Source organism: Polypterus senegalus, chromosome 7 (assembly GCF_016835505.1).
Source record: "Polypterus senegalus isolate Bchr_013 chromosome 7, ASM1683550v1, whole genome shotgun sequence".
NCBI lineage: Eukaryota > Metazoa > Chordata > Cladistia > Polypteriformes > Polypteridae > Polypterus > Polypterus senegalus.
Window position 1 is genome coordinate 99,997,727 of NC_053160.1, and position 13,260 is coordinate 100,010,986.

At 38.9% G+C, this 13,260-nt stretch overlaps 1 protein-coding gene across 2 annotated transcripts in view; it reads right to left on the minus strand.

Moving 5' to 3' along the window:
• rhobtb4 (Rho related BTB domain containing 4) overlaps positions 1-12,010 on the minus strand; it is a 183,300-nt gene extending 171,290 nt beyond the window's left edge. The window contains exon 1 of one of the 2 annotated variants that reach the window (XM_039759073.1): positions 11,087-12,010. In XM_039759073.1, the coding sequence (XP_039615007.1) occupies positions 11,087-11,221 (135 nt within the window). In that variant the 5' untranslated portion in view covers positions 11,222-12,010. The remainder of the gene's footprint in view (positions 1-11,086) is intronic. The other variant, XM_039759074.1, reaches the window with a different exon arrangement.
• Positions 12,011-13,260: the final 1,250 nt, after the last annotated feature.

Genomic DNA, 13,260 nt, shown 5'->3' on the forward strand with positions numbered 1-13,260 from the left:
CTTAAAACAGCTGCAATAACTATTTTAACTGCTTATTGTTTTCTTAATCACCAGCCAATTGACACAGAATAATAATGGGCAAGTTAGATTAACTCAAGACTCTCAACTGACCCTAGTCTCAGTATGGGCATGTGTGTGCCCTGGAATGTTGCAGTACATACAGGGTTTTAAGGATTCAAGCTTTCTTTATTTAGTCATGTTTACACAAGAAAACATGACATTTGTTACTTACCTTCAATCCAGTGTTGATGGAAAAGGTTCTGTACCTCCAGTCAACTGACCCCCTATCAATGACAATGCTGAAAATATTGTCCCCGTTTCATCAACACCTGTTCAAATATGTTTTCCAGTGATTTTTTTTCCTATTCTTTCATGACAATGTTGTTACTTGTTGTTACAACTGAAATAATGGAAAGTAGAGTTGAATCACAGTAGAATTGACATATATTATACAATATATTTAATGAAAAATGCGTCAAATTGTTAATAAATTCAGTGCCACTGTGATAGACATTCATTGGGAAGAGGAATAAACAGGTCTGAGAATGTTATGTTAAATAACGAAATGGTTGTTAAAATTAGTGAATTCCTTGATTTTGTCCTTTGTTTCTTACTATCAATAGGGCCCTGTTCATGGCAAAATTAGTCATGTTCTTGTGCACATTATCAAATGGTTGTTGACGACAGCTGGGGTGCCAACACGCCTAGAGGGAGCAAGATGGAATATCAGGGCGTGCAACACAGAGGAAGGCTGCGTCGTAAATTGCCAAAATTTAGTGAAGTGCATTGTCCGACTTTATTCATGGTACAACCTGCATTTTGCAATGTACCATCATTTTTAGGTCATTTATTATTTAGTGCTTCTGTTCTACAACATGAAATCAATCAAGCACTGAGTGCGCAATTTTCACCTGTGAATGCATGAAAGAAATGTGCATTGTTGCTAATTCCTTGCTGTGGCAGGAGAGTTTGTAAAGGCGAATACATTTAATGAATAGAATTTGGATCTTGCAAGGATCCATAGAGAAGGGAAAGGTCTAGCATGAATTTCTGTGCATGCCCTGACTGTGAAACATTACTGATTTTGAGGTCTGATTGACATTTTCACCAATGGGGGAACTATGGGGAATGAATTGGATGCAACACCTGCCGCTTACACTTAGCCCTGCTGGTGGTCCTGTCGTAATGTAGCGATGTTAAGTGTATGGCACATCTGTTTTTGAACTGCAGAAACGGTGTTATCATGGGACAAAATGTTTCATTGCTTAGCGGCACACCAGCACACATTGCGTCATTGAGGTCTCCAATCTCCCAAACCCCTCTATTTTGATAGTGTGTTAATTTCTTGCAGCACTTGATGCTTCGCTGGATGCCCCAATCCCCAACTCAATCAATCAAGTGTCTAAGCTTCACAAAGGATGCATTTACAAGACTGAGAGTTAACAAATGTATTTTGTTCAACTGCAATATTGTATGTGGTTCAATTTGTGGCTCAAAATTTACAAATTTGACTTCTTCAACTTAATATGTGATATTACTTTTGTAGGAGGTGCAAACGAAAATCAAACACATTCTAGGGGTAAAGGGCATAGAAAAAGGTTGGGAACCACTGACTTACAGCAACCCACTGAGGATAACTAATGAAATAAAGCAAAATAGGCCAGTGATCTCATAATTCAAGGAAAAAACTAAACTCTACTGACATTTTTTGGGGGGGTGGACTACAGAATTTTAATGATATGCTTCTTGAGAACTATTAAAACATACAGGGCTAAAAATAAAAAAAGGGACGGGAACCTACAGTAGCAAAAAACTTATGATATAGAAACAACCAGTACGATTCAGATACAGCAACAAAGTGAAAAGTATTTACAGTCTAAAACATCAGTTGCTTAGTATACTGTAAATAGTACATAGAGATATCAACTGAAAGTACTTGTAATATCTGAAGGCTTAATTCACAGACTGGCAAACAACTGACAAGCTGCTGGTACAGACTAAAGGACTTCCTTCAACATAATTTGGCACAGGAATTACAAACTGCTGGCATGGTCTGAAAGTTAACTTCACATACAAGTAGTAAGTCACTTATTGTTGGTATGGTCTGAATGTTTGTTTATTACACGGATATGCTTGTACAATGATTGTAAAACACATTCTTTGTTTAAAAACTTCCTTAATGTGTAATTTGACAAAGAGCAGACAAAACTGCAAGCAAAGAAAATAATTTTCCTTTCAGTCAGAGGATGCCACAACTGCTGCAGCCAAACCTTTCCTTGATAATTCAGCAAACAAGCTGATACCAATGTAAACACAGGCTTCGTCTTGCTTATGACTTACATCCAGTAAAGCTGAACTGTTTCAGGTATACATTTATTAAGAGCTCATACAGCACTCTTTCATTTTGGCTTTCTTTTACCCATTTTCTCCAAATGTATTTCTGCACTGATTGTTATAAGTTTTAAAATAAGCTCTTGAATTCATCAATGTGATCTGTTTGAGTAACCTGTTAAAAATATTAAAATAAAAATGTCCAGTGAATACTGCTCACAGAGGATGTAACACACTGCCATTCTAGTCTACATGTATTATAGCTATCTAACATGATTGCAATGTCTGTCAAGTATCTCTTTCATGAGTACATGCCAGTTATGTTATATAATGTGTGTTATGAAAATGTTTCTTAAGTTTGTACTTCATGCTGGTATGGCTTCTCTGTCTCCTACTTTAAAACTGTCATGACAAGTGCAAAACCTTTACTTAGATGTTCAGTGCTCACAAAAGCTGGACAAGAAGCTTGCTAAGATTAGAAAAATAGAAATAACTGTGATACTTTCACAAACAAATGTCCCCTTTTGTTAGGAGAAAGTATTTTTAAAAAATCTGTCAATCTTTGGTGAATATGTGTCCCCTTCAGTAAACCTTGCTGCTCACTTCTTTATTCTTTGCAGTACACAAGACGTCATTATTTAACTATGTTATTATTTTTTTCAAATGCAGGAATCTTATATGTCACAATCTCCACCCCTCCGGCAGAATTAAAGAAACAACCATGACTGTTAAGATACAAATATTCTAACAATCTCTCCATCATTGGTTTAAGTTAATGTACCGATTGGAAAATTCTTAATTGCATGTTTGACAGCAAGATGCCACAGCCATAAAGTAATATCAGAGACAAACTATCATAAAACAGTTTACATTGGCATACATAAATTAACATAATAAGAATACATAGTGGAAATAATTTAAAACACAACCACCTTAATACATGGCTGCTATGACTATTCCAACAACACTGATATACACATTCATTAAGTCAAAAAAGACAAGATCATTTTCCTGCCTGTACAAAAATAGATACTTAAAGGAATATTCCACCCAAAACTTATTTTTAATGTAATCTCATGTTTTCATGCAGAATGGAGAAAAACATATTTATGACATAATAGAACTCAGCGGTGACTACATTTACATACTGTTGTACATGCTGTTATGTTACTTGTGTCATATAATCCACATTTCTGTCATCCAGTCACCTGCTCAAAATGTGTAAAATGAATGCTTTTTTTTTTTGCCAAAAATATTGTTGAATATTTACTTCCATAATTATCAATGCATATTTAAACAGTAAACCCCTAAGACTCATGGGAGAGACTTTTTGACTTAAAGACCCATCTATCAGTGTCATCCACTGGTGAAGAATTCTGTCTTCAGTTCAAAAAGTAAAATGTAAATATTTAACAATATTTCACCAAAAAACATTTTCAGCAAGCAACTGAACAACAGAAATGTGGATTATGTAACACAAGCCAAGTAAGATTTTTTTAACCTGCCCCATGGACATTTTTCACATTGTTTGGCATTGTACAGCACTGGTCACAATGGAGGTCTATTATGTCATAAACTTATTTTTCTGCATTCTGCATAAAAACATGACATTAAATTTTTTTCTTATCCACATCTAAAATAATTTAAAATGAGTTAAAATAATAAAAATACATTTTACTGGAGTATTCCTTTAAGAAAAAAAAATCCTAATGTGTCCTTCCATCTATTACAGTACCTGCCAGGCTGGTGCCAAGTGGTGTTCACAATCTTTTGTGTTTATTTTCATTTTATACACCACTAAAATTTCATGCTGTACTTTTGATAAGAACACTCTGCTCTGAATGCAAGTAATTTATGACAACTGGTCATTTGGTTAATACCCACCAAAAAAAAAAAAAGATGCAAGACAGGCATACCACCTGTCCACTGCCACATCCTTAATTTATTGATGGTCACCCTACAATGCAATATTGAAAAAAATGTATTTGCTCAGAGCTAGATGCTCAATACTATGTTTCATTAGACTGTGTGTGAAATCACAACACAAGAACATAAACTGATAACTTGTACTTACTATAGGCTTACAGGGTTATTATTGTTATGTATAGTATAGTGTTTTTTTTCCTTACACACGTTAATCAATATGCAACAAGTTCCACTCTTCAGCACCATGATCAGAGATCACAACTACATTACTTTGAGTCTTCCGTCTTCCTTACCTGAAATATCACAGAACATATTTATCATAAACTAGCAGCATAACTCAAAACAGATGAATATCTCAATGTACTCATAATATTACATAGACTAGAATTCCAAGGACTGGACCCCCATGTAAGAAGCTTCAATACTTCACTGCTGGCCACTCTTCTGGAAAATCCCAAAGTGGCTGGGCTCTACTGATAGACTTTTAATAGTTTGAATTAATGTTCTAAAATAAATCTTGTAAGGGCTGGTTCATTCTTTTTTTCTCCAGACTTGTATTTGAAGAATATTTCATGTCAGACAATAACTTCATCACAGTCCCTGCTACTTTACACGGAGAAAGACATTTTTAGAAAACTCTCACACATGATCCTAGTGACTAAGATTTGAATTGATTAATTGATCTTTACATAAGTTTGATTAAGTTTAAGTTTTGAAATGTTAATTTTCCACATAATTTGCCACAGAATTATGACTTTTTGAACATTTGTTCTTTTTGTTTGATTTTGTGAAAGTCTGATTGAGAGAAATTGTGCAGTCTTTAAATAAACAGTGTTCTCCAAATTGCTACAGGAGTGTTAGTTGCATCCATAAGTCAATCTATGGTACATACCATGTATACATAAAGACACAAATGCAAGGACAAAAATGATACGGGTTAATATTGACTCCGTATCATGTAAGGTGATGGGTAACATAGTTGTTGATTGGTTAAATGCTGCCTTATCCACCCTCTTAGATTAGTTGAGGTCTGTAGGAATTTTGCACTTTATCCCTGCATCTGTGTGAGCTTTCCTCCAAGTACTCAGGATTTTGTCTCACATCCACAGAAATATGCATGTTAGTTTAACTATAACTGGCTCTGTGTGAGTGGGAGAATAATTGTGTTAGTGGGCCCAAGATAAATTGGAACCCCATCTAAATCAGGTTCCTGCATTGCTCCCAATGTTGTCGGAATAGGCCCTGGTCCCTAACATCCATAAACTGATGTATTAATGTTACCTTATCCTGTTTATAATTATAATAAATTTAGTTTTCATAAACTGCATGGCCTCCATTCCAAATAATTTTGTAATAATCAGATTTTGAGGATAAAAAAAATTGTCACAAAATTGCCTTGGGAATCTACAGGGTGGGCCATTTATATGGATACACCTTAATAAAATGGGAATGGTTGGTGATATTAACTTCCTGTTTGTGGCACATTAGTATATGTGAGGGGGGAAACTTTTCAAGATGGGTGGTGACCATGGTGGCCATTTGGAAGTCGGCCATTTTGGATCCAAGTTTTGTTTTTTCAATAGGAAGAGGGTCATGTGACACATCAAACTTATTGGGAATTTCACAAGAAAAACAATGGTGTGCTTGGTTTTAACATAACTTTATTCTTTCATGAGTTATTTACAAGTTTCTCTTTGTTTACAGCCATTGACATGTCACAGAGGTTAACACATGAGGAGCAGATAGAAATTGTGTTGATGTCTGGTGAACGCAGTAACCGGGTCATTGCAGCAGATTTCAATGCAAGACACCCTACGAGACCACCCATCTCCCATGCTACAGTTAGCAAACTGCTTGCTAAGTTTCGTGAAACTGGTTCAGTGTTGGATTTGCCAAAATGTGGACGATGAAAACTGTCACTAATGAAGAAACATCAGTGGCTGTCCTAGCTTCATTCAGCAAGAGCCCACAGCGTAGCACTCGCCGCATGTCACTGGAGAGTGGCATTAGTCGAACATCCCTTCGGCGGATATTAGCTACTCACAAATGGCACCCTTACAAACTCCAGCTACTGCAGCATCTCAACAAGGATGACCCAGATCGGTGCACTGAATTTGCAGAATGGGCAAAACAAAAATTGGAACAGGACCCTCAGTTTACGAGAAGATTTTGTTCAGTGATGAGGCAAACTTTTATGTGAATGGTGAAGTTAACAAACAAAACCACCGCTATTGGTCTGACACTAACCCACATTGGATAGATCCCTCCAAGACTGTTGGAACAAAAAATTGATGGTATGGTGTGGTATATGGGGTACAAAGATAGTGGGGCCATTCTTCATCAATGGAAACCTCAAGGCCACTGGATATGCAAAATTGCTACATGATGATGTGTTTCCCTCTTTATGCACTGAAGCTGGCACGTTCCCGAGTTTTTCCAGCAAGATGGTGCACCACCACATTATGGGTGTCAGGTCCGAGCATTCCTAGATGAACAGTTTCCTGGAAAGTGGATTGGTCGTCGTGGGCCAGTTGAATGGCCCCCAAGGTCTCCCGATCTGACCCCCTTAGACTTTTATCTTTGGGGTCATCTGAAGGCAATTGTCTATGCTGTGAAGATACGAGATGTGCAGCACCTGAAACTACGGATACTGGAAGCCTGTGCTAGCATTTCTCCTGCGGTGTTGCTATCAGTGTGTGAAGAGTGGGAAAAGAGGGTTGCATTGACAATCCAACACAATGGGCAGCACATTGAACACATTTTATAAGTGGTCAGAAACTTGTAAATAACTCATGAAAGAATAAAGTTACGTTAAAGCCAAGCACACCATTGTTTTTCTTGTGAAATTCCCAATAAGTTTGATGTGTCACATGACCCTCTTCCTATTGAAAAAACAAAACTTGGATCCAAAATGGCCGACTTCCAAATGGCCACCATGGTCACCACCCATCTTGAAAAGTTTCCCCCCTCACATATACTAATGTGCCACAAACAGGAAGTTAATATCACCAACCAATCCCATTTTATTAAGGTGTATCCATATAAATGGCCCACCCTGTAGATTGTCTCCATTAATTTGTAAACAGACTGTTCCTGGCATTATGTGAGACATTTGGCATTTTCATATACAATTTATTACGTCCGTCCTCAAAACATGTTTCTATATTCAGTAAACTACTAGGAGCAGTGGGGTACTTCACCCAAACCATACTCACAGTTCCACTTCACCTCAACAGCCTTTAATCAAGACCTTCTAGATTAATTTAATTAATCCCAAAGAAACTTATTCTAGCTCTGCTGGATTTCCTAATGAAAAATAAAAATTCTGAGGCCTTTTCTCCTCTGCAGCAACAATGCTGTCCCCCAACGAGGGCAGCCTGATGTTGCTGAATAGAAACACAGTGATCAGAAACACAGAGCAAGTTCAGTTACAAATGTTCAATGATAGAGACATGAGAATTTCATTAGACTATGTACACATGTATAACAACTTAATAAACTTGAGGTTTCTTGGTGATCACAGTTCTGTGTTTTTAAGAATGACTTGGATAAGTGATTAGTGGGTTAAATTTGAGGACACAATTTGAGGACAGTGATTACATAAACCCATAGAGAGGTATTGAACAAACTTGTCTTGATATGTGACAAAATTATCACGGCATAATGTGTGATCAAATATACAACCTTAATGAAGCTAAGGTTGGTTAAGGGATCCTATCAAATGTAAGAACATTGTTACTGCAAATATAAAGGCAGGGACAGACATTAAGAGTGCTAAATTACAAACACTGCAAGAACAATCCAGTGAGTTGAAAAATGTAAAAAACAAATAGATTAAAAGTGGTCAGTATTCTCAGGATTTGATCAGGAAAAAGCACAATGTGAGCTACCAGTACTCGGGGAGACACAGGACAGAAATCACATTTTGTTTGGCTATTTCACCTATTTATTATATGTCTCGGGTCTCACTACCAAAGTACATGTGGACAAGAGTTATTCTTAACGTTAATATAGCTGATAAACAAGTTCAGTCTTCACTCCACCTGATAAGAAGCATGACTATTTACAGCATGCTGGAGCACACGTGCTGCAGCCACGTCAACTCTGAGACACAACTTGGCCCGCCCTGCCGACAACCAGTGGAGCTCACATCAGGCTGACATCGCTCCAGATCCATCAGAAATAGTGCCATTTCACACATTTTTCTTTCGATTCACACCCTTTCCATAAACACAAACAAATCATTCAACTATGTCGTTAAACCTAAATCATTTAGGGCATCTCTCTTAAATTTTCAAGGAACGGCAAGGCCCATTAAAACTGACATGCAAGCACAAAGAAAGCATGCAGGCAGCAGTCCAACACAGTCTATTTGTTGAAGTCTGAGCATTCCTCAGTGTGTCAGGCTGTAAGCTACAGACCTGTGATGGGATCAACAGATTTTTGGATACTGTTTGTTTAGGAAAGATTGGATCTTAATAACAACATGCACAAACACTATAGTATTCACAGGCAAGAGAAACTAAACTTGCCATTTTTAGTTGGCACATCATGACCCTGATATAGAGATACATATCCATATGAAAAAAAGAACATTCAAGCCGGAGCTAGTAGCTATAAAGAAAACTACAAGGGTCCTGTAGTAAATCTTAAAGACACTATCTTCAAAGGGGAGCACAAGTTAAACTAGTTATTAATCTGTTGGCCCAGCAGATCTCACAGTAGTAACACTCAGGTCCAACTTGGTTGTTCCTGGACAACAATTTTTCTCTAAGAAGCCATATAACTTAACATGCCTAATCTTGGACATCATCTTTTGAAAAAGAATAATGCCTAAGTTAACTATGCTAACATGGATACAGGCAGTCTCAAAACACTTGTCTGCCAGTTTGGTTAAACATAAGAGAATGTGTAAGCTAATCATGAGAGGCAATCTGCTGCTAAACTGTTATCAACCTAATCTATCCATCACTAAGTTATCAGTCAAGTCTCTGCAAGAGATATGTAACTCTGAGAGGTAGACTTTTCAAGAAATTACCTAAACTTGCTCACTAAGACAACAGACATGTAGTCCTCCCAAATAAGCTGTCTTGGATAATTCATCCTTTTTCCTGACTCACTTTATCCAGTACCAGATAACGGCGCACTGCACAATAACGTGCAGTGAATACACTTGACCTGAGCATTCATAGTTTTCTCTGCGTTCATAGCTTTCTCTGTACATTTATCATTCGTTTGCTCAGAGGTTGATGCGCTTGCTGCTTCCTGAGCAGCTCTTCTTTTCTCCACCCTAGCTGCCTACTTCTCTTCTTTTCGTATTAAAACTGATTAAGTCAGTGTTTGTGTTGCAATTAGTACATTTTCCTTAATTTTTTGCTTAAGCTGGCACTTAAGTCTTTAATCTGCCTCAAGAATTATTTAAGATATGACGAGGTAGGGGAAGTGGTGGCGAGGTTGTTAGGGATGAGAACAGCTCCCACACGCATACACTGCACGGCCGCCCTGCTGGCTGCTGCCAAGAGTTGATTCTACAATAAAATAAAATAAAAATATTGAGAGGAATAACCTTGGAGGTCAATCATCACCCTGAAAGCAGATAGTAGACTTCACATAGTATATGTGTACCACATTTCAGGTCAATAGGTCAAGCGGTTTGAGAGCTACAGGTGATGTAAAATCCTGGACAGACAAACGAACAGCCATGGTAGCGTTATTATATATAAAGATATGTTCTTTCACAGATGGGATACCTCTCTGCAGCACAAGAAACCAGACGCCACACGAAAGCAGCCTACTAAATGACATTTCATACCTAACAAACCACTGAACTACATATGTTTGGAGTGTGAGAGGGAAATATAACAAGGGAGAAGATAGAAGATGTACAATAATGTCTGCAGCAGATAACAAAAGCTTTCAGTGTTGATACTGAAAAACTGGTGCAAAACTAAGTTACACAAACTTGATTGCTCATTTCCTTTGACTTCCCAAAAGACATAGCCAATAGTCAGTCACCAGGGCAAAGGACTTGCTGCACTTCCAAAAAGTAGTCTTGGCAAATCGGTTGTGGTTTTTTTTTTACTCATTCCTCCAGTATACAGACATAAAGAGCTTAGTAACACTGCATAACAGCCCAATCAAAAATTAAAAAATATCCCCTAGTTTTTGATAGCATTCCTAATGAAATCAGCTTGACAAAAAGAAAAACACTGGTTAAGGAGTAGAGATGCTTTTATATTAAACTATGGAGAACAAAATCAGTTGATAAAACATCGCTGAAATGAATCCAGCATAATTCTAAGCGCGACCTTCTCATCATGTAGCAATATGATAAAAAGTAGAGGCACATTTGCGCACTCTTTATTGTACCCGATTTCTTTTTTGGGGGGGGTGGGGGGATTTAATGCAGCTCTGCCACAACATTGGTATTGGGGTTATGGCCAGAAGTTTACAAACTTTGCACATCCACATTTTTGATGTGCGGAGCTGTAATGACTTCGTCGCTGTTACATCGGCAGTCAATCGATTCATGCATTCATCAGCAAGCATTAGTGCCATTTACATAAAAGTGCACACTTTGCCAGGTCATCCGCCAGCAAAGCAACCATCAAATTAAATGCCAGTCACAAAATTGCAGTCATAACTTGAAGAACACGAACCATAATCGCTGATGCCAGGGCATGTGATCAAAGAACAGCTTGGTATACTCCTCAGTTTTTTTAAGTGAAGTGCAGCCGACAATTCAGATGAGCACAAGTGACGCATGGGACGGGCAAATGAGACCAGGTGCGCAGCTACGCACAAACACATTCTTTACAATTTTGCTTACCTCGACCGCGGTTTTTAAAGCTGTGTTGTTTCCTTGCACAGAATCCTTTTTTCCAGGAAACCTTTGTCTCTCTTTTGTATCTGTTTTTGTTTGCCTGTCCCATGCACGCTGGCCGACTTGGTTTTCGCAACGCATCCAATCCAGTCCAATTGACCCTCTTCATTCAAAACTATGCAATCTGACGGGTCCCATTTTATATACTAATTATTCGTATAGAGCGTGGACGCCTCGTGTGTTGCTCTGTGTCAGAGGCTGCTCGGGACCGTCTTCTCAGGTATACACCCAGTGAAAGCGTCTTTGATATTATATATATGCACACCCACACCGGCCCAATAAATATACCGCTTTCTCTTAGACTTTTCCCCCGCTGGTTGTCTTTATCCACTCACTCGGTTCTCGATAAACAATCCGCATTCGGGCCAAGCCTTTTGGATGTACTCTGCTTGGTCAGTCGGACGCTCCTTCGCCTAACCCTTCTTCCACACTGATGCTGCCCGCTAAAAGTGGTGATGCACTGGAACTGAGCAGTTACCCCACTAACGTTTCTGTAAGTTTCTTTCGACACAAGGCTTTACGCAAAATAATCCACTACTAAATGCACGGATCCAAGGCGGATGTCTTGTTGAACGCTAAGTGTCCAAAGCCATGGGCCCCAAATCCGTTTACTTGGGTTAGTGTTCACGGGCCCCAAATCCGTTTACTTCGGTTAGCGTTGCGAGGCTGGTCCGGGAGATGTCAGTGCTTTTGGGGGCGGCTTCAGAAAACCCTTTGTTTCACAGACTCAACGCAACACAGCTCGCCAGTCTTTTGTTGTTACATCTCACAGCCAGCAGCTTAGTTACTAAACAGAGGCTTGTCTGTCAAGCGGTGACGTCACAAACGACTGCCCAACACACGAAAACCACGCCTTCTCATTGAAAACACCCGAAATATCCGCCCACGTTCAAAGACGAAGTTCCACCCTTAACACTTTTAAATAGGCAACATAGAGATAACGGAAAGTCTATAATTTAGGCCACTCCTCGTAACCTCTTCAGCAGTGCTTTGATTGGTCTGTCTTCCTTCCCTCTCACTTTTCTCTCTCTCTCTTTTTCCACCCCCACCTACTGTACGTCACACGGGTCTTCAGGAGTCTTAAAAATAAAATAAAAGTCTTTTATTTTTTTCTTTCATTAGAAATGCGTCCTTGCGAAACACGAACGTTTGGAAAAGCCTTTACATCCAATTACTTCTCTGTTTCACCTTAATATATAAATGAGCCTTACAGATCCTAAGTGAAGTAGCAAATGATTGCTGAGTATTCTCATTTTAGACCTGGTAATCAATACTTAAATCGTGTTTACAAATCAAGGACTGCACAACTGCTTAGCACAACTCCATCTATCAGGATCTATTGTCTCTCGTGTCGTTGTTTTAATAGTCTTTGCGGGCTAGCATCGTTTCATATTCTTTTGGTGTTCACATTCTTCATATTCTTCCCGTATGTATATTTTTCTTAGTGCACTCGGGTTACATCCCACCTATCATGTACCTAATGTGTACGCGTAGTTTCCTGAGGACTCCATATTTCCACAACGGCACCCGCTATGGACAAGCTCAGATTCCCAAGTAAATGGACAGAAAGAACCGCCTATGCCATATTATCTCACGTCACGGTTATGGTGGCATTAAAGTTTATCTAAGCGATATAATAGTGAGGGTATAGTGATATGTAGCCATTCATTATGGTTCTAAATTTCGCTGTCTTGACAGATGTGTATATTAGGTGTTTGGTGGACCTCGATTAGCATTTGCTATAGAACACCAGAATTGGCAGGTCCACCACTGGCGCCTTGTGCTATTCAAAGATGAGAGCAGGTTGACACTGAGTTCATGTGACAGACGTGAAAGGGTCTGGAGAACCCGTGGAGAACGTTATGCTGCCTGTAACATCGATCAGCATGACCTGTTGGGTGGTGGGTCAGTGATGGTCTGGGAAGGCATATCCATAGAAAGATGCACAGACCTCTACAGGTAGACAATAGCACCTTAATTGCTATTAGGTATCGGGATGAAATCCTTGGACCCATTGTCAGATCCTATGCTGGTGCAGTGGGTCCTGGGTTCCTCCTGGCGCACGACAATGCCCGGTTTCATGTGGCAAGAGTATTCAAGAAGTTCCTGGAGGATGAAGG